Raw genomic sequence first — 21,955 nt, 5'->3', positions numbered from 1 at the left:
ATCTCAACAACTGTTGAATGGATTGGCCTGAACAGACAGTCATGGTCCCCAGAGGAGGAACCTTACAGACTTTGGTGATCCCCTGACTTTTCCTCTAGCGCCACCACCAGGCTGACATTTTTGTTTAGTAGTGAAATGTCTTGTCAACTATTAGATGGATTGCCATGAAATTTGGTGTAAACATTCACAGTCTTTGTGAACTTTGGTTGATGGTAACAGTGGTAAAGAGTGATGAAAACACTGAGTATGTTTAAGCTGTAAAAAAATGACAGCCAGTACAATACATATACAAAAAAAATGTTCCTTAACTCTCTAGCTCACCACATATGATATCACAGAAACTAGCTAATGTGTAGAAACATAGATATAGGTTGCCAAAGGCCTTTCTTCTGACACCACCCTCTGACCCGTCTGCATTTACTTCACCATGACCGGTGAAAATCAAAAACACATTTTTGGACCTAAATATTTATCTTTTGACTTCCTTTACAATTCACACCACAGCCTCACAGACCTTGTTTTGGTGACGCCTGTCATCTAGATGGAGTTGATCAACCTCTGTGACTTTGCCAAGGTGGAGCAGAATGTCACACCTACACACAACTGCTCCATCATATCACATCACTCAGCCGTGTTCAATTCACCCTCTGTGAGGTTTTCTCTGGAAATTGTAATTTCTGTGACAAATCCTACTGACATAATCTTAAAAAGCCCAATTACCTTATCAATTTCATATAAAACCCATTTAATTATGTCAAATTGTGGCTTTATTGGCTTGAATGATAGGTTCATTCAATATCACATCTGGTAATTATAGGCTATTCCTTCACACAGAAACATCTCCACACCCTTTCTCACACACACACAAAGACTCATATGCTCCCTCTCCGGGGCGCGGCTACAAATTATGAACCCATTGACATCAGTTCAACAACAGTTCTGACACACTGAATATCTACAATCCGTGTCATGTTCCAGTCCAGCTGAATCATTCAGGCACACACACACACACACTGGCACCCACAAGCACTCAGTAGACTATAAAAGACTCATACGTAGTGACACAAGGGGAGAACCTGTTGGATTAGAATGACCTCTATTGAATTCATACAGTAGATACAGACGGCTACATAGAGACAATCCACTTCCTCAGCCTGTATGGAGACCAGCAGAGAAAACAAATTTACAGGTCAGATGAACAAAAATTGAGATATACTCGTCTTTTCATTTTATATAGGTTAGATCTGATTTTTAATAAAGACAGTGAATGTCTTGCAGTTTGTGTCATGTAGTCACGAAGACTTACCGGCTGCAAATTACTTCTTTCAGGCCATTCACATCCTACGGGGGAGATCCAGGTCATTGGAGACATTTTCCAGTTCTCAGTCGATGTGAGTGAATTTTCTCCAGAGGATGTCATCATCACATCCTCCAACAACCTGATAGAGGTGCATGCTGAGAAGGTGAGCCATGCAGTCAGCCTGGTTTAGAAAATGGCAGGTGTAGCCTGTAATAGTAACCACAAATCAGTGTGAAAAGAGGCCTTTTGTTTGATTGCTGAATTAGGCATCAGAGACAATTATTTGAGTGTAACTTTTCCACATTAATAATTTCCTCATGCTCTTGTCATGCAGATGGGAGAAGATGGCGCAGTCACAAACACTTTGTCCCACAAATGCAAACTCCCATCAAATGTGGACCCCACATCTGTGACCATGACAGTGGATAGCAGTGGGCTCCTGACTGTCAGGGCTCACAGGGTGCTTTAGTGCCTGAACTCTCCTCTCTGCATGCTACATTTAAACGCTGGAGTTTAGCGACATCTGTCGGTGGACCCAGGAATGAACCAATGCACCATCCAGGTTCTATCGAAAATATGGGAAATCCCACTGCAGTGCACTTGAATCCGACAACAGTGCAAATACTATTTTGAAAAGTGTGATTTTCTATGATAGTCGTGTAACGTCATGTAAGGACAAACAGCGGCAGACGGCACAGAAATCTGTAAATGCTTGATGAAATAAATATACACAGCTTTTTTAAATTTTTTATAGATTAACTGAAACGTCATTAGCACATCTGCTGCAACTCTATAAGGATTAATGTCTAAGATGTACTCTCAGCTCTGACTGCTTTGTTAAATACGTTTTGTTTTCGTCCAAAAACAGTTAGAGTGCCAGATGGAGGCGTAAAAGACAACTTTTTGAAGCACCTGAAGGCAACATCACAAACTACCTGCACTGACGGAAGAGACGTCAGGCGTTCCTGCTCGTGTAGGTGTGGAAGTTAATGAGGATGTATTGGCCAAACAATCATTAAAATCACAGATAATTGACATGCAAGTTCTGTTAAGTGAGTCTGAGGTCAAAACTATTATTAAGGAATATGTGCACAAAGTCTGGCACGAATACTGGAACTTTATTGACACAGGAGGACATCTCACCAACCAGAAACTATTGAGCATATACTGAGAGATTGCAACAAAGCAAAACATAATACTACATTAGGGAGTCTGCTAGGGAAAGCCTCATGTTTAGTACATAGTCTTGAGAGTCATAGTGGGTGGCGGTAATGCGCCTATAAGCTGGTTTGCCGACCGCCAATAAAACCCAAAGAAGAAGACGACGTGACGTCACGTATCTATGGCGGTTGTCAGGGGACGTTTTAGTTTACGGAAGTTTTTATCAAGTGGCTGCACTTTGAGACTTCAAAACGCCATTTGCTGACTACAGTTGATATGATTAAAGAGCTTTATGTTCAGAAAAGACTGTTTGCAGTTTTTTGATACTAACATCGCTTTCACGAGCTGTGTTCTGCCGCTACAGTCGGTTCTACAGTCCGCCTCTTTTTTTCATTTTAAATTAAAAACCGACCATAGCAGTGTGATGCTAGCTGAGCAGCATAACTAGCGATAACAACATGGAGCAAGGTCCTCCTCCTGGATCAATCGTAGTAGCTGACTGGCATCGATGCAAAGACAGCAAAGACTATTTCAGCAAAATTCTACACAAGAAGAGACGCAAAAACTTTGGTATGACAAATAAACAGTACTGTTTTGGTTGAATTAACTATAATTGTTTTCCCCTTTTCAAAAGCACCATATCATTCATGTGTAACTACTGTATAGTGTAACCAGGTTCTGATTATACAATATAGTATTTCAGTAGCTAAATCTGTTCTACAGGACATTTTTGTGACTAAGAAAACCTGATCTCACGGACTTATCACTACCAAAAAAGGTGTCCATAAAGTGACCCCCCCCCCCCGGTTTATTGTTTGCAGAGCAGAAAGACATGTTGGCTTTGTCATTATAGCCTCTAGATGTAGGGAGAGTTGGTGGCATTTGTAAACACTATGAGGCTGTACACATATTGTATTATAACTTATGTTTGAGTTTTAGGTTGTGTAAAGAGGAAAACTGAACAATGTAAAAACAATTGGATGTTACAAGCCTGACTCAGTTTGTTTTGGTGTACTGTTTTACTGGACAATCAACACGAGATCACAAAAGCACAACATGACATTACAAAACAGCATCAATGTAATACCATAGCAGAAAAAAGCAATACTAAACAGCCTAAGATTGTAGCATGTGGGTGTTCTTGGTGTTTTAAATGATTTATGATGACAGCTGACTCAGTTTTTATCACTGGATATTGATGAGCAGATGTTGGAGATTTCTAAGACTGACATACAGTTGACATATATTTAATAAATAAAATATTATAGACTGGAATTTATTCTTGGATTTTTCTAATTACCTGGGAGCTACTTCCACTCTGTCATGTAGAATACAAACATATGCCATACTCCAATTAAGAAGACCTGTAAGTGGCACTGTGATCTTTGACCAGACACCATTTTGACACTTAAAGTAAAGCTTACAGGTTGAATAATTTATAATTATGAAAGTTTTTGATACAACAACATAACTGTAGGTCAGTGCAGAAAGGCCGTTGCTGTAAAGGAGTATGATTGTGGAACATATGACAGTACATTTAGGTATAGAACACCAAGCAGTGCACTAAAGTAACTATTATGATGGTCCTTTTTACAACTTGTTTTACAGGCCTGTTGGAGTCTCCAGTGATGCCCCCACATGTAGCTGTGGACACAATTCACTATAAAATCTTCATCTCGGGCAAGAGTGGAGTCGGGAAAACTGCTCTTGCTGCACGTCTTGCAGGCGTGAATATTCCTAACATGCACTATGAAACCACAGGTAGGTCCCTGCTCTACACTCACAAGGCAAAGTAGTTTATACAATTAAAAACTCTTCAGTTTAAACACAAATGTCCGTCCGATTCATCTGCTGCTGTTGAAGGTATTGAGACGACGGTGGTGTATTGGCCAGTGAAGCTGAGAGAAAGTGGCAGAGTGCTTTTCTTCCGTCTGCAGCTGTGGGACTGTGGCGAGAACGCCTTGCGTAGATTTGACCATTTGCTCCCAGTATGTATCAAATATAAAGCATTTTAACAACGCATTGTATTGAGTTATGAGCTAATGGGAAATAGAAAGAGGACTACTCACATTATTCTAGATCAAAAATACATACCCTAACACCATCACACCACATGTTTTGTCAAGTCACTGTTCCCCGTGTCTTCCAGTCCTGTAAGGAGCAGGTGGATGCCGTCCTCTTCCTGTTCTCCTTCACTGACAGGGCGTCCTTTGATGATCTGTCAAATCAAATCGCTAAATGGACCGGGACATCTGCGGGTCGTGTGGCCAAGTTGGTGGTTGGCACCAAGTATCCTTTTGTGTTGTTTTTGAATTTCTATGCCTAACCTGCTACTCCTCCTATTATACACCAGAAGTAAACAGCTAAAACATCACAAAATAAAACATGCTCAGCATCAATAGAGATGGACATTTGTCCTTAATGTTTCCTTCAGATTTGACCTTTTCATGCACTGTGATGTGGCAGAGAGGGACGTGAGGGACTTCCAGGAGACGTGGAGCTTACCGGTGCTGCGTACGGGTGGGGAGGTCAGTGACGGGCTGGGTGACGTTGCTCCCCTCCTCAACTGCCTGGCAGAGAATCTGTGGCATCAGGACTGTGTTACAGCCGGATCAGCCCGCCACCATTCACCGCAGAGGACGGTGACTCTACTTTAATACCAAACATGATTTTTTTTAGGAGGCAGTTGAGGTGAACTGGACTTCAGGTGAGGTCAACGCCAGCTGATCTGAGAGAGCCGAAGATCTACTTCTTCATCTGCTGCTATAATCACTGCCATCAAGATTGATTTTTAATTCTCAGGGTGTTGTACAGCATCAGTGTCATGATGAGAGACCAGATGTTGTCTGGGACTGTGGTTATATTAACGTGATGAAGCTAGACTGCTGTGTCACCAGCTTTTCCTGGTCTTAAAGATTGTGAGGTACAAAGTGTTTTGTATTTATTAGTGCTTTTGCCTGATGAAATGACCAGTGAGTGCTTTTGGTCACCATGTCCATAAAACTAGCAATTGTTGAAAATCTTGTGTATCAATATCATCGATCAGTCGAACGCAGAAGTTTGTCTGTTTTTCATGTCTACTGAGTGCCTGTGTTTGAGCACATAATTAGCATATTACGTTTTCTCAGTTATGTATTAAGACCGCTCCTCTTTCTTTGTATCATCACAGATCTGTTTGGACGCCTCTTTACAGTTTTTCTACTGATTCCTTGTAATATCTAAATATTTCAAAAGCACCAACACACACACACACATTGTTCGCTTAGAGGTATTGTTAAATATTTTGTCAGTACTGTTACCATCTTTGTTCAAATGAGGCATTTTTGCTGCATTAGGCTGAAAAGCTTTTATTAGAAAATGAAGGGTACATTGCTTAAAAAGAGGTCGGTATTTTAATACAAGTGAAAAAAAATCTATTCCCAATTTAAAAAAAAGTATCCCCTTACTTGCTGTGTGTTTACTAATTGTGACAAGTTCAGTGCATGTTTGAATGCTTAATGTTGTGCTCAAGTGCCTTCATCAAAAACATTAAGTGCAGTTAAGAGTGAACAAGTTCTACATTTTTTTCCAATTATCAAAATAAATATTATTAATGTGCAAGTTAAAACAACCCAAATTTGATGTATAAAATCTAAGCTGCAGAATCATCATGTTTCCATCACTGTTTAGACGACAGCGCCTTCATCCATGCCTCTTTATCTGACCTGCAATAAAAAACAAAAACAGGATGGGAATCACAGATGGACGACGTGCTGCTAAAGGAGATTTATTAGTCGTTTAAACCTTATAGAAGGTGTCCACTCGCACCTTGTGTGTGTAACAAGTATCATGGCGGTCGGTGGTCCGGTTTGACTTTGAGAGAGATGTAACAGGAAGGAGTCTGGGGGGAGACCCAGGACCTCACTGTTCAGGTGCTCAAGGTGCACATGTGTGGGGAATTCAGCATGATCCACAACTGTGAACCTCTGATCCCTGACATGACGCAGAGAGAGAGACTCAACTCAGTGAATTCAAACAGGACTCAAGTGATTCATTTTGCTGATGTGGATCATAATTATATATCGATAATTCTTAATTGCCCCATTTTGCAAGAATGAATACTTTTTCGTGGAGATGATCAAAAGGTCATTGAAGAGGTGGAGGTAGGTGCTGATGAATGACAGTCGTGTGTTGTAAGCGGCCTCCATGGTCAGCTGTCTCACGGGACCCTGGTGCACCAGATAACGCCCGCTTACGACCAGAGGAACCGACTGGATGGAGGAAGAGGCAGTCAGTTAGAATTTATCGCCATCTGCAGGTTACATAACAGAATCCAGACTCAGTTTAAGACTCTTACAGTGAGGGGAAAAAAAAACACACACCTTAACTTTGCCAAAATCCAGCAGCATTTCCAGGCAGACCAGCTCCTCAATTTGTTTCATTTTTAGGACCCCCTTGTCACACTCAGTCGCTATCTGTTTAGAGGGGATAGTGATACCATTTTTAATTTTCAGAGTTGACTTTTTAAGCTATTTGAATGGCAGGTCTTTATTTATATGCTCAGCTTCTTTAAGCATAACTTACACCACCACAATACTCTCTCTTCCAGTAACTAGCCCCCTCCCCTGTTCCGTTCTGTCTCAGCATGAACGTACAGATCCAAACATTCGAAAGTGAAAACAGTATTACCTCATGGATGGCTTCTATTGCTCTTTCGAGATTTGAAATTGAGTCAGAGCCTCTGTCAGTCAGTTTCAGGATGCTCTGAAACAGAAGAAAACCAAAACAGAAGCCTTAGTCGACTTCTGAAACGTACCATAAAGTTAAAAAATAGATATTTGGATGCATTTAATTAAAATCCCATCGGATGCCAACCTCGAGGATGAGTTTAATACGAGTAATTCTCTGGAAAGGAAGGACAAGGAATGACTTGAGGCTCTGTCTTTGACACGCTGGATCACTCTCAAGCTTCTTGATTGCATACAAAAAGTCTCTGTTCTGCTGCCTTGAAAGAAGAAGAGATGTGATCGAATAGGTTTAATGAAAGGCTGGTGTTGTGGAGAGAGACTTACAGGAGCTGGTTGACAAGGGCCTCTTGGTACATCATGTTCGTCACATATGGCACGTAGAGGCTGTGAAACTCCGGGCAGTGCTGGAGCACAACGTCTCCAACCTGAGATATTAACACACTCTCTCCCAGTCGAATCTCCAGATCCATGAGAAACCTAGAAGAGGCGGGACACCAGCTCAGTGTATAACACCAACACATCCAGTTCAAAAATATATTTTAAAAAAGTGCTGTTTGCGGAGCTCTCACTTTTCACTGGCTGCCGTCACACGACGAATGTTGGAAAACAAAATGTGATGCTCCATTTGAGACAGAGTCTGTTTCAGTGCCTTCGACGCATAGAAATGATCGACAGCAACGCCAAGGCTCCTTAGGTAAGACGCTTCAGAACCGATCAACTCAAACATCGACTTCAGAGGAAGAAAATGAGGCAACAAGAATTAATAAGGTTTCCAGTTCTTGGACTCATGGACTCTCTCACTGTCACACTAAACCTTAAAGGAGCTTTATAAACACTTATGAAGCTGACGATTCTGTGTTCAAATCTCATGAAAAACCAACACTGAATTGATCCTATGAACAAGTTCTGCCCGTGTATTCAAAGCCAGATATAGCTCATTCCTCTTCGCCAAAAACCTCCATTGTTTTTCCAAAAAGTATTAAAAATACATAGCGCATTATTCCACTGCTGAAAATAGTCCAACTAACGCACCATTAACTCCTGTTTGAGTAACATTTCCTAATTTGTTGACAAAATATATAAAAACAGCCTATAAAACTGTACTTTGAGAATGTGAACATTTCAAGCTAACATGCTAAATGTAAAGCTACACTCTACAAGTTAGATAAATGTTTGTATTTAAAAATGATGTAAGCTTATTTAACATCTACAACAACATGCTAAATGCTGCGTGCAGACAGTAACACACACGTCAACAAGCTGAAACGGGTACAGCACATTGAAAGCTGAGCATGACACGCTGAGTCTGAGAGCACAAACCCTTCTAATGTTCTTTCCTCTCACACCATCTTCTTGCCAAACCTTACAGTTAAGATGACACTAGCAAATAGCATAGTTGTCCCTCCATTTTGCAGTCCTCCAACTGTCCTTTCTGGTGTATAATAAGCATTAGTGTCACAGGGACAATCATTTAACTACCCTTACGTCTTGTTCCTTTTTTTAAATATTAATTCAACTGATTTGTCTCCAAATTAGATAAGACTGCTCTTGAACGCAGCGCGTGTGAAGTGTAAAGCATGAAATATAGAGCTTTTCACACCTCCTGAAGGCGAATCTCTCTGCTTGTCAAGCTGCTGAGCAGGCCAGACTCCTTCACCTCATCTAGATCTTGCCAAAGGGTGCACGGAGTCACCCTGATTGGGTGAGGCAGGGGGGAGGATGGAGTTGCTTCAGGAGGGTTTAAATGAGGGGATGGAGCCTCAGAATGGCAGCGAGGGCTAAGACGAGACTGCGGACCCTGCAGATACTGGGGTGTTATCAGTTCAGACACAAAACTCTCTTTGAGTCGGTGCAGATCATCTTTCACCGCCTGCAGACAGTAGTCCTGATACAGAGGGACTGCAGAGCAAAGACAAGGAACTTCACATCGTTATAAATGTTACACTACTCAATGACTGACAAGCTCAAGCAGAAAAATAAACTTACAAAAATGAATGTACTTTGACTGGAATGACACACTCAGCACTTCCTCCTCAGCTGGATCTGCTGCCCTGGGTTTATTAAACAGGCCACATTTAGTTAAAAATATAGAGATTATAAGAGTATTAAGACTTACTGCCTCTCTTACCCTTCTGTACTTTTATCCTGATCATCTAATGGAGACAAATTTGGATTATCCTCCTCAAGTCTGGGTACTGAGAACAGCTTGGGCACAGGTGCACGGGGCTTTTTTTTCAAATCCAATGTGCGCATTAAGGCAACCGACCTGAGAGCTGAAGACATTTCTATGGGAGGACTAAAAAAAAAAAAAGACATTTCGTCATCAAAATCCTACATATTAAGTTTACTGAAGTTTTCCAGAAGCACCATGTGGTCTTTACCTGCAATCCTCAAGCTGGTTCATGGAGTCACCGCTCTCATCAAGGCCTCCAGTGTCAGGTACACTGCTGGTTTCCAGAGAAAACCTTGAAGAGAGATGCTCTCTCTTCACAGTTTGTATTTGTGATATCAAATTATTCACTAGGTGACTATTTCCAAAGTGTAGATCAGCAACAACGCTACTGCTCAAACAGTGTCCGTGTTCATCTCTGCAGTCAATTTGAGCCATAACGCTTTAGTCTGGAACGGTTCTCTCACATAAATCTGACACCAAGAGTCTTCACTTTAAAACTTAAAATACCAAAGTGCAGTAGTGGATGTGTTCATCTACTGATGCATCCTTCATTTGCTCCACAACCACTCATGTTAAATGACCGCCATGGGATGCAGTCTGAGCTTTACTAAGCAGCAATCACAAAAACTGGAACCAGGTGTGGCTCTTTTTTTTCAAGGCTCAGGCAAACACTAGTTGTGTAGCAGGTTTTGAGTTGGAAAACAAAAAAAAAAACGTTACAAAGCTGCGGTTTGACATGTATTGTAGCATTTCCTGTTGTATGAAACAGTTAAGCACATAGATTTTGTTGTACACCAACTGTAAAAGCAGTATACTAAATCAATTAGCATGTAGTACAGAATAGGGACACACTAGCTGGCTCACACATACTGAGGTTTCAGAAGTCATTTCTGAATGTTTCTCAGTATGAAAGAAGGGCTCTTGGTTGCCGTTAACATTGCTACTGTATATATAGAAAACGTTTGACTTGATTAGAGAATGGCTTGATTAACAAAATGCAGCCCTAATCGCACTGCATTTAGTTACAGGAAGTAAAAAAATAAATTCACACACAGTGTACAAATACTAGTTCCATTTTATTTGCAATTTAAAATTTCATACAAGATAAAAGTAGATAATTCAATCTGCCTGAACATTGTTGGTATATGACTCAAATGAAGCCATTAAAATACTTGATATATGATGTACTGACAAAACATTTGACAGCTGTGAATGGCCATATTCTAACAGATTTTAAAAAATGAAAATGGGTGTTTTTAAAGATATGAACACACACACTATGATGATTTGACACAAAATAAAAGAACTTTCTGAACAGGAGCTACAAACCATTTTGTAATCTACACATGGCAACGCTCTCAAACTGTTGAGAATGATACATACAGTACAAGATACCTTCTGTAATACACATACTGAACCGAAAAAATGCCATCTATGATCTTACTTCAACAAATACACTTGTGGCTCTCTTGATATTTCAGGGTGATAACGGCGGTGTACATAGGGGTTTCAATCATCCGGATAAATTACTTGTAAACTTGATCAAAAATGACCAACCCTTCTACACCGCAGCCGCTTCCACAATGAAGCTTTTCCATCATTGGGTTCTGATTTGTAAATTGAAGGGGCTACAAACATAAATATCAACATGTTGCTTTGTTGATCAGCAAATTGCTTCAAATATCCATATTTGTGCTGAATGATATAAAGCTCACCAGACAGTTATTCTGGCACGGGGAGTAGGAGTAACGCTACTCCATTTTCAGATTATTTTCATTGATGCTCCACAACTTAAACAACAATAGTTTTATGACACATCAAAGGGGAAATTATAGTAATGTTTAATAGTTCAAGAATCAATAACACATTGGGCATTTAATAATGTGTCAATGTTGGACGACAAAACAAGAAGAAAATCAATCTACCATACCAAATCTCTAAAAACCAATGAAATGGGCGGGCACCCAAAACATCTGCATGCAAACACACCTCACATATCTGCAATATCCAGAAAAGTATTACCATTTGTCCTGTTTGTTCTTGGATATTCTGTACGACAAACCAAGAGACAGCGCTTCCCTGTGTTTATACGTGCTCCCTGCAAAGAAGGGGCCGAGACAGCTGGATCAGTAACAAGGTATAAATAAGACAGATGCTGAGTTGGGAAGCTGGGGACTCATAGGACTAGTTATGAGTCTAGGTGGGCACAGTGATACTGCGGGCTAGTAGTGCCAGCAGGGCTAGCTCCACAACCCCATGGGCTCTTTCCAGTGCCTCAGCAGCCTCCATGGCAGAAAACCCTGCTGCCTGGATTCTCTGGATGTGCTCAGCTGGAAATTGTTCTATAAAGGGACGCGGAGGGGGGAGAAGAGGGGCTGGAGATGTAAGCTGGGGAACCTGACCAAGAGGAGGGGAAGAGGAGGAGGAGGTGCTAGAGACTTCCTCCGGTGAGCCCACTGCCATAGACAGAGGACTGAGAAAGGTGTGCTCAGTCTGGAGGCCAAGAGTGTCTGGGGTGTTGGTGCCAGAGGCTCGTCCATCTGCGACCCCCCTCCCCTGCTGCCCCTCGGGGGGCTCCCTGAACTCCAGGTCCCCTGCAGGATCAGGAGGAACCTCTGGCTCAGGCTGACAAAAGCTGATGTTATTGGCTTCATCTTGCCCACATCTATCTGCCCTCCTCTCCCCAGAGCCGTCTGGACGCTGCGGCGGTCCCTGTTCCTCCACAGTCTCTGCTGCATCTCCGCCCAGATGCTCTTCCTGGCCAGAGAAGTCAGGGATGAGACACTTGGATGGTCCCTCATCAGACACAGCAGCAGCATGGTTGGCTTTGGCATCGCTTGGTTCTGCACCGGCTGTGATGGCAGTAGAGGGGATACGCTGGGTGTTTTCGGGGGTCGGGGTGCGTGGCTCTGTGGCCACTTCGTCTGTTTCCTGTTTGAATGGATGTGAGGGGGAGCAGGAGGTGCTGCGGTTTTGGGACTGAGCACGGTTGTTGGACACTAGCAGCTCGTGAAGCTCCATCAGAGCGGCCGCCAGCGAGGGGATGCTGTCGGAGCTGGAGCAGTGCTCTCCTTCAGGCTGGTCCCTCTCAGAGGACACCGCGCCCTGGGAGGCAGTGGGGGACTCCATTTCAACCGAGTCAGATTGGCTAAGAGCAATCGGAATGGCTTCTGTGGGGTCAGCAGTGTCAGACTCAGTCGCCTCCTGCTCCATGGGTTGAATGGGGGAAAGTTCCTCTGGATGGGGGAGCATGGAGCTGTTCACCACCTCGTCCGATTCAGCTTCCCCCTCTGCGTCTCCAGGCAGGGATACTGTAGTCATGTGTGCAGGAGGGGTACATGTACTGAGGACGTCTGTTGCGGGACTGGGTACAGGGGGCACTTTGGAGTTGCTATGGTCAGGCAGAGGGTGAGGGTGGACCTGATGAGGTGTAGAACCAGCATCCTCTGCTGGGGACAGAGGAAGCTCCTGGAGGCCAGGTTGGTCCAGGCACAGCTCTGGTGCTGAGGCCTGCTCCATGGCGGCCGGGGCAGACTGAGAGCGATCCAGGGTCTGGGGCTGGCCAGAGGAAGGGCTTTGGGAAGGGGAGGTGGATGAGGACATTTGGTCTAAGGTTCTGGGTAATGTAAATGGTGGGGGCTGCCGTGAGGTAGTTTGTCCATCTGCAGTGTCTATTGTAAGAGAAAATATAACTGGGAATTAAACAGCTGGAATTTGTGTGGGCCCCGTCTGGAGGCATTACTTTGGATAAAGTTCAGTTTCATGATATCTAGGGAAACAACCCAAAACACAAATTTCCTTACTGAAGCTCTTGAATACCCACTGCACATATAGTTTGTTACTTGTGCTACTTTTTCCTCTTTTTAACAGTTATATGTATTCATAATAAATACATGACTAAGTAGAAACAAAAGTACAACATCAATTAACCAATCCAGCAGCAAAATAAGAGCAAAATAATAAGACATAAATAGCAATGGACTTAGCACTGGCAATGGACTTGTGAATTTGCAGTACCTGGTTGGTAGGGCCCTCTCCAGCTGTCTCCAAATGCATCAGTGCTGTCCTGCTCAGGGGTTAGGGCACACACCACACACATCATGCAAAGGGACGGAGAAAGTTAGCAGTCACACACAGAGCATGCACCAACCTATCAGCCTTTTCACACACACACATGTGAAAAGTGTCATCCAAAAACAACTTGAGCCTATGTCCTGACAGAGAGGTCACACCGTCACAAACCCTGCCACTGAACGTCAGAAACCTCAATTGAGGCCACATCAGAAGGACGTTTGATCAAAATCACCTAACCATGATAATCAAGGCCAGAATTGATTGATTGATGCCTCTTCCATAGCGGAGGATTGCCTATCGACAACATGGCTGTCGACTGCCGCTGCTTTTTGTTCGAGATCCATTGGCAATGTGCAGCCATTACCGGACATGACTGGCAAACGGAAACAATAACAAAGACGGAGTGCATCTACGGCAATAGCACAAATGTTAATGTAAGTCTTGAAAAGCATTAAAGGGAAACACTTACACGATTGTGTTTTGACAATCCCAAATGTTACTTGTATTTCTAGAAGCAAAATTCAACACACCTCCAACTGGTTGAGAAAGCCCCATTTTCTGCTTACAGTCAGTCTCTGACATTTACCTTTATACCCAAGTAGGTGTGGGAAATACAGACAAACTCCGAATATGTAATCTATATAAATATAATAAAGCAGTACTGCTCATTTATTTTGCCAAAATGGCCTAATAAACTCAGAGATACGGTGGGACATAAGAGATAGCTACCAAGGTATAAATAGTATGACTAACTGGTCGAAAGTTTATATTGCCTGATGGTATATATATTACATTTTGCCCAAACACTGAGATGACATGATGCCATCCGGCTACAATCAACCACTATTAGCAGTTTACCATGCTACTGTTTGTGTCAGAGCAAGCAGTTTGAATGACAACAGTACAAACACAATTTTATGTAAAGTTACAGACAATTCTTAATAATGAGAAAATTATGAGATTATGAGACCGTCATCTCATAATCATTCGACAGCTATCTCACAAATCTGAGAAAACAGTGTGACTAAACAGTTTCACCAACATGACCATGCTAACGCCACCTGGTTTCACTCAGTGTCGAGTCTTGGAAGTATTTTTAGTCATTGTTCAAGTGTACACACAAAAAGCACTTTACGTCCGGGAGTAAACTTGGACCCAAGCAGTTTTTTGTCAATGCAATTTACGTTAAACAGTCTGTTAATCACCAGCAGCATTTCCTCTGATCCTTTTCTCAAACAAATCAGATATTTTATTTCACAATTAAAGGATGTTTTATTTATGATAACAAGATTTAGATCTTACAATTATGAGATTATTTTCATAATTGAAATCATAATTTCAAGAAAAGGTCTCCTGATCCCCCCCCCCACCCACTTTGAAAAATCCAATGTATTTCTGTAATGCTGCTGTGATATATTGCTGATTTAGTTTTTTTTATTTCATAGTCTGTGTAAGACACTGTTGCTCATACAAATAACTGCCTACGTTTCTATTAGCACTACATGTCCCTTTCCGTTTGTCTTTGCAGGTGGCTTCAAACGCTGTTCTCACACTCCTTCAGAGATCCATCTGCACTGTTGTCCAAAACAGAATCTGACAACATTTAACAGTCCATGCTGAATTCACTGCAATAGGACACACTCAGTACTGTTGATTAGCACAAATGGCTCCATTAGCGTTAATGGTGGCATTGAGTGCATCAGTGGTTAAGCGTTTTCTCCAATGTTCAAGAGCAGCTAAAAAGGCATCCAGAGGACAGCTCTGTGGTATGTCTGCTAATGGAGTATTAACTATCACGTACTGTAGATATGATGGTTGCTAATGAAGAGTTAGCTCTCTATCATATAACTATCATATAGAAATAAAGTAATAATAATAATACATTTGCTTTTAAGTGCCTTTCATATAACCCAACCCAACTCTACATACAGAAAACCAGCAAAAAACTAATCATGAGTGTTTCCCTTTAAGCCTTAAAAGCTCGATCTTCGCCAACATCTCATTTATCTTCTTTTCTTATATATGATTATATCTGCCTGACAGACATCTCTCAATTTCCTGACCTTCTAAGGCACATTCAATTTGGTGAGGTGATGACATGAAGTGATCATGTGACCGAAAATTCAGATGACTGCATAAATGGGGTTGAGAGTAAGAAGCTTCATGTGGCACATGCAAATGTAGTTCTACCTGAGCTGAAAAAAAAAAAAAAAAGCTCAATGAAAAACAGGCTGAAGAGCAGAGATTGTGGAGACTGTTCCTTACCGCTTTCCTGTATGGACCTCTGAAGTGCCTCTGCCAGTTCTCTGTCAGCTATCTCATCTGGACGGGCATCTTCCCGCCCCTCTGCTCCGTATGCCAGTCGGGCACACTCTGGCAGCTCTGCCTCAGACAGGAAGCGAGTTTCAGTGCCTGTAGTGCCTATTAGCAGCACGCTCTTCTTCAGGTCGATTGAACACTACAAGAAAAATAGGACAAATAATGCTCCTGGATATTCTTCAACTTTCCTGTGCATTCACTAGACAGAGAGCAGAAAATGGAAATCCCTTTATTATGTAATTAATTCCAATCCAATACTGTACTGCACACTGTGATCAGATAAAAAGGGGCTCACACCTGGTGTCTCTTCAGCATATCCAGGCCAAGCAGCATGTCCATTGGCTGGTCCTCCAAGATGGAGAAAGAACAAGGAAGGAAGTCCCCCTCTATCTGGACCTGAGCTACAAGAGTGCAACAAGACAACACAATTTAAAACTACCCTGAAATGTCATGCAGACTTGAATATGAATGCAGTTGAAGGAATAGATCAAGTCTGGGAAAATTATTCTACCTACCCAGAGTCAGACAATCCCTCGCACCATTTTTAATCTCTGCATGCAGTTTTAAAAGATATGTGGCATGGTAAGCTTTGCCTTAGCAAGTCTGTAGATATCTGCAGGAAGTTAGGAGAATTAATCTTCTCCACTGTGTTTAATACTTTTTGTTAAACTAGCGTTGAAGGCGTTCCTTACAAAGCCTCAACAAAATCCTAACAGTTAAATTATCATTTGGAAGTACTTACTTCAAACCATAACTATGGGTGAGAAAATAAATAGAAAGTGGACTCAAAGACATCCTGTAACCGTGCTAAGCTAGGCTATCTAACCATTCAGCACATTTTCAAGCAGCATGCTGACTTTGTCTGACTTGCGTTAAAGTACAGTGTTGCTAAGAGAAAATATCTGAAAAAAGCTGACACTCACCCAAATGAACTCTGCCAATGATCTTCTGGGTGCCCACTCCCTTGGCGATACCGGCCCAGCGACGGTCCACCAGCCGCATGATGTTACAGCGCTCAGCGCATGCTTGGCTCATGATGGTCATCTGGGCTCCTAAAAACAAGAAATGTCAGGTACTACAAAATGTTCAATCCTAACCAAAAATCAAAAATGGCCTGTGCAACAAAGAGGGGATTACAATGCAGTGTAAATCCAAATGATGTAATAAGTGCATTGCATTTCTGTGCTCCAGAATGAGGTTACTCTTCCAGATCTTGGCTGAGTCATACTGGTCTTGTAAAGATCACAAGGGGAATGAGAATGAGATCACACATAAAAGCGGCTGAAATCAATTTCTTTGGAAGGGTGGGGAGATCAAATAAAGAGCTCAGATTTGAACCTCTGCTCTGTTAGGTTGAAAGGAGCTAGTTGAGGTGGGTTAAGCATCTGATTAGGATGCCTACCTTGTAAATGACTTTTGGTAAAAAAAAAAGAAAAGAAAGCAGTTATAGAGAGGTGGTTTGAAGAAGAAATGCTAGAGACGTGCTCTTACTTCAGTCTGTGTAAACTCAAACCTACAACAAAGTGAGCAACATTCTGCATGCCATTACTGTTGTATGGAAAACCACTCACTTTGTTGCTACTGCTACAGTATACAGTAAAGTATTGCAATGAGACATTTTAAAAAGTAAAAACATGTTAATGTGCAGAAGTGCAATAAACAATAATGCTTCCCGAGCACATGGAAAACAGTGATTAATAATGGTGGCGTAGGCATTAGACAAAATAATCAAGACTATAATCTTGTAATCAATGATTATAACTGATATAGATTATGGACATCATTCAGGCTGCAAATAATTCCGAATAATGGGTTAGTGGGAGACAAAAATAATGACATAACCTGATATCATCTGACGTATGTGCCGAACAGGCAAGTGTTTGTTGAAATCTGACTGTCACTGAAGGTAACTGTTACAGACAACTACACTGAGGGCTATATATCTGAACAAACAGTAAATTCTATAGTCCAGATATAACTGTTCCAAGTTAAAACACTGTCCTAAAGTGAATTGGTGTATTATTTGCAGATACTGATACATCTGCAAATCAGAGAACTAGATGGGTAGTTTGTTATCTTGCTCATCTGTTGAGCCACAAACAAAAACAAAACCACTATGTAGCAAGCCAACATTTCAGTACCATTCCCGTTCATGACCAGAACATTGTATCTACGGCAAATGGGATCAGGATTTAATGCTCATTACCTGAGTCAACAAAAGCTTTCACAGGGTGCCCATTGACTTTGCAGTTAATGTAGAGCATAACCACCTGTCCAAAGCTTTCTGGGGCCTCCTCCATTGCAATGGTCATGTTTTCCTCCACATTGTGCTGCCTGGAATATGCACAAATCCAAGGGGGAAAAAAATGAAAACATGTTGCCTGTTATTATGTTATTACATCACAATATCTGATTATGGGAGTAAAACAGACTGTATCATAATGCAGATGAGAGGTATTTTGTGTTGCGTTATGAACAAAATCTATGGTCTGTACACCATACCTGATGTCCTCCTCAATCTTGGCTTGGGCTTCCAAATCAAAAGGATCAGCAGTCAGAAGTCTGATCCTCTCTTGCTCTCTCCTGGCTCGATCCTGCTGTTGCTCCAGCAGCACTTTGGTGAAACGCTCTGAGGAAACACAGAGAGTTACATTAATTTGACCGATTCATATCGGACTCAAAGTAAAAAGACTGGAAACACACAAATAGTTGCACGTGACCTCAACAGCTCTTTTTTGTTTACCCAAGTCTCCGCTCAGCAGGGCCTCAGCAAGTGGTGGGTTTCGCTCCTTGAGGAGTGAAAGCTCATGTGGATTGGATAATAGCATCTGCTGGAGTAAGGCAGGGTCATCCAGCCCCTGAGGAGAGGAGCCACGAAAGGCTGATGGTGTGGAAGGTTGTGCATCGCGCTGCTGCGGTGGCAGCTGCTGTGGCTGCTGCGGAGGTGGCGGCTGCTGCTGCTGCTGTTGCTGTTGCTGCGGCTGCTGCTGCGGCTGCTGCTGCTGCGGCTGCTGCGGCTGCTGTTGCGGAGCATGTTGCTGCGGCCTTATGGCACCACGTTGACTGTTTGAAGAAGAAGTGCCGGGGACTGTGATGGAACGAAAGTCAATGTGGGGCAGACCTAAAGAGCACAAATGATAGAGGGTGAGAGGTTAGCATTTTGCATGTACAAGGAGTCTTACTGCTAACTAAATAAATAATGCATTCATCTTTTCAATATTGTTGCCTTGTGTCCCTAGATGTATAACTTTGCTTTTTTAAAATCAAAACTTTACACTTTTCACTTCCTGTAAATTGCACTTACTTTCCTCATACTTTTGATGACTTATCCTGGCCAACCCCTCCCAAAAACCCTGCTGGTTACCAACTAGAACTAACAGCAGTTGTGTGAATTTATTTGGATGTGAAACAACATTGTTACTCAAGTGTAATGAAATAACCAGTACCAATTACCTATCAGTGTCCTTTTTGTTGTTTTTGTCCTGCCTATTTTTGTGTTTTTCTTGTGCAAAAGGCATCAAACCATGCAAGAATATCACACCCTCTGAGCAATTTCATGGGACCTTAATGTACAGCAATTGGCATGTTAAATGGAACTTGGAAACAGACGTAAATCAACAGCTTTCATATCATTTTAACAAAGATGTGCGTTACCTGGGAAGGCTGGCTGAGTTGGTGGTGGCCTTCTGTCAGCTTGCCTGAGAACCACCACATCTCCATCCTTAACACCATAGGTCCCCAAGGCACGAGTGGGGTCTTTTAGGGGCTGCTCTACATATGTGATCTGTTTATGGAAAAATACAGAATTAAATTTTATATCATCATGCAAAAGATTTACAGACGTAGATATTAGATTATAGAATACCCATGACTGGATAAACTCAGCATGCTTGACGCAGATTTCAATAGATCAAATTCGACAGTCTTCACAAAATGCTGTAGTCATTAGGGGGCACTTGTTTTTGCAAACTCTACTATTCGGTAAGCAAACCACACTGCAAATGTTACATAACATAGTTTAACTGGCTAGCCAATTCAGTGGTCTACCTGACTGCAAAAACTACCTTCCAACCCAGAGCTACAAGGTTATATTACTGCTAGCCACTTGACTGGTGTCAGGTTGATTTATCACCCTCACTTTCTGTTTCCCCGAGTGCCCACAAACATATTCCATAACAGACCAAACTGCATTAATTATGTAAGGGAAATGTTTCCTAAGGCATTAGTGATGGATTGCATTGTACAGTCTGTACATGTCACAACATAACCCTCCAAAGCAAATCCTCATCACTTAAAAGGTGAAATTAGAAAGTGTTTAGCACATTTGACTTAAACAATTAACTAATTATCAAAAGAGTATCAATGAATGAATGAATGAACACACAATTAGAGGCTTTATAGGGGCAGTATTTACTGCATGGCCACACGGAATTGTGTTTTAAGTTATTGCGTAACGTACATGCATTTTGGACTGGAAGTCTGATTGCTCCACATCTCCAATAAAGCTAAAAAATCTATTCCGTCGTTCACGTTACAATTATACTATTCATACACCCCATAACTGTTCAAACTGTGTGCAATTTGTTGGGGCAGCTTAACATGTTGTGTGACCATCGTTTTTTATTTTTATTTTTTTATCTCTGTCAAGATATCGTCCCTCCGTGTCTTGATTTAACGTTAGAAAGCCGTTAACGTTAATTAAGTGTACTTGTGACACGGACATACACAATTCGGCTCGATAAAGCAATACGTTAACGTTAATTAAGTTAAGCTACGTTGGGTTGTTTCTTGTAACCGTTAGCACAAACAATTGTCCTCGATCTGTTAACTAGCCTCACCACAGTTAGCTTCATTAACGTTAGTTTGCCATTAGGTTGACTTTCGGTTAGGTTAAGGCCACCCACAGATAAAGCCGACTGTTTGTGACCGTCATTAACCGTTGGGGATAGAAGTCGGAACATTTTATTTGTTGTTGATAACGGACGTTTCGCAACACCCAGTCCATCAAAACAGCAAAAGTCCGATTCATGCTAGCAAGCCAGCTAGCTAGCTATGAGCTACGTTAGCTCTCTGGCTACAGCTAGTCCGGGTCTTACCTGAATTTCCCCAGCCGGGATTCCTGATTCCAGTTCACAAAGTGCTACAAAGTCTCTCAGTTCAAGCTCTGGGGACACATCGAGGGCGAAGGTGGTTTCTGGGCGATCCCTCGGCGCGCAGAAAACGGTGACCAGCATCGCTTTTTTTGGGGCAGGAAAACTGGACAAACCCGCTGCAACAGAATGCGGTTAATGTAGTTCCTTGTTTCACAGACTAAAACCCAATTATAATTTGGATATCCCCAGTTTAAAGACGTGTTTCAGTAGAAAAAGCGTCAAAGGGCAAACTAATTTTTACACCGAAACACAGTGACTGCTTTGCACTTACTGAGTAAAAGCCTGATGTGACAGTTTCTCTTTTAACAACAACTAAACATCAAGTATTGCTCAGTAGTGCCGCATTTCATCCAGCTTGTTTTTCGACATGTCGCATTACAGAATTTGCAGTCGTGAGTAATTTCTTCTTCTGATTTCAAAAACACTGCAAGCCACTGTTCTTTACCACCATCTACTGGTGACAGCTACACACATTCAAGACAAGGCGTAATGAAACTTGGAATTGAAACCAAACCAAAGTGTATTTGTGTTGCTCATAATATTTCATACATAAAGGAGTCAAAATGCTTTACATAAGGCATCAAACCGGAAATATGACATAAAACAACATTTAACATTAAAATATAAATGAAAATGTAAAATATAAATAAATACATTTAGAAAAAATATAAAAACAAGACAAGGTGCAAGTGCATGGAGGATAATAGTGAGTGCTTAAAGGTTCAGGCAAAGGAGAAGTTTTTAACCTAGATTTAAAGGTCAGCCTTGTATAATCTAGAGGTTTGTTCCTTCTCAGTGGTGCAATGTAAGTAAATGTTGCTGCTCCATGTTTAGTTTAGACTCTGCTTGTGGCTGCTACTGCAAAGTTTGGCTCTCTGTCCAGAGTCCATGATTACACCAAGATTTCTGACTTGTTTTTGTTGTTGTTATTGTTGTTTTCAGAGAAAGAGAGTCAAGAGAGTTTGCTCCAGTGACAATAGAAGACTTGATTGGAAAACGGGTTAATTTAGTGCTGTTTTATGATAAAAGTCTTAGTTTAATATGAAAG

The 21,955-nt window shown here is 41.7% G+C and overlaps 2 protein-coding genes across 2 annotated transcripts; one reads left to right on the top strand and one right to left on the bottom strand.

Moving 5' to 3' along the window:
* Positions 1-2,898: 2,898 nt before the first annotated feature.
* cplane2 (ciliogenesis and planar polarity effector 2) lies at positions 2,899-5,359 on the top strand. The gene is made up of 5 exons (XM_070903411.1): positions 2,899-3,031; positions 4,070-4,222; positions 4,325-4,449; positions 4,611-4,750; positions 4,896-5,359. Exons 1-5 carry the CDS (start codon positions 2,920-2,922, stop codon positions 5,116-5,118), a joined length of 753 nt encoding a protein of 250 aa, XP_070759512.1. The 5' UTR covers positions 2,899-2,919; the 3' UTR covers positions 5,119-5,359.
* A 7,319-nt stretch (positions 5,360-12,678) lies between these two features.
* On the bottom strand, positions 12,679-21,018 carry ddi2 (DNA-damage inducible protein 2). Its single transcript, XM_070903291.1, has 11 exons — positions 20,851-21,018; positions 19,409-19,538; positions 18,808-18,875; positions 18,498-18,735; positions 18,257-18,383; positions 17,961-18,088; positions 16,678-16,806; positions 16,052-16,155; positions 15,701-15,893; positions 13,379-13,427; positions 12,679-13,032 (listed from the first exon to the last, which is right to left on the bottom strand). The coding sequence occupies exons 1-10, from the start codon at positions 20,986-20,988 to the stop codon at positions 13,417-13,419; spliced, it is 1,266 nt and encodes a 421-aa protein (XP_070759392.1). The 5' UTR covers positions 20,989-21,018; the 3' UTR covers positions 12,679-13,032; positions 13,379-13,416.
* Positions 21,019-21,955: the final 937 nt, after the last annotated feature.

Source organism: Enoplosus armatus, chromosome 3 (assembly GCF_043641665.1).
Source record: "Enoplosus armatus isolate fEnoArm2 chromosome 3, fEnoArm2.hap1, whole genome shotgun sequence".
Taxonomy (NCBI): Eukaryota; Metazoa; Chordata; class Actinopteri; order Centrarchiformes; family Enoplosidae; genus Enoplosus; species Enoplosus armatus.
The sequence above is the reverse complement of the archived record's forward strand: the minus strand, read 5'-3'. Positions and strand labels throughout refer to the sequence as shown.

What these genes read in the sequence shown, in the direction of transcription:
- cplane2 (XM_070903411.1), top strand. Translation starts at nt 2,920, where the DNA reads ATGGAGCAAGGTCCTCCTCCTGGATCAATCGTAGTAGCTGACTGGCAT. An exon ending in CATGCACTATGAAACCACAG is followed by an intron (nt 4,223 to 4,324) that starts GTAGGTCCCTGC and finishes CTGCTGTTGAAG; the next exon opens with GTATTGAGACGACGGTGGTG. An exon ending in GATTTGACCATTTGCTCCCA is followed by an intron (nt 4,450 to 4,610) that starts GTATGTATCAAA and finishes CGTGTCTTCCAG; the next exon opens with TCCTGTAAGGAGCAGGTGGA.
- ddi2 (XM_070903291.1), bottom strand. Translation starts at nt 20,988, where the DNA reads ATGCTGGTCACCGTTTTCTGCGCGCCGAGGGATCGCCCAGAAACCACC. An exon ending in CTTCAAACAGTCAACGTGGT is followed by an intron (nt 18,736 to 18,807) that starts GCCATAAGGCCG and finishes CCGCAGCAGCAG; the next exon opens with CCGCAGCAACAGCAACAGCA. An exon ending in CCTGCTGAGCGGAGACTTGG is followed by an intron (nt 18,384 to 18,497) that starts GTAAACAAAAAA and finishes GTGTTTCCTCAG; the next exon opens with AGCGTTTCACCAAAGTGCTG.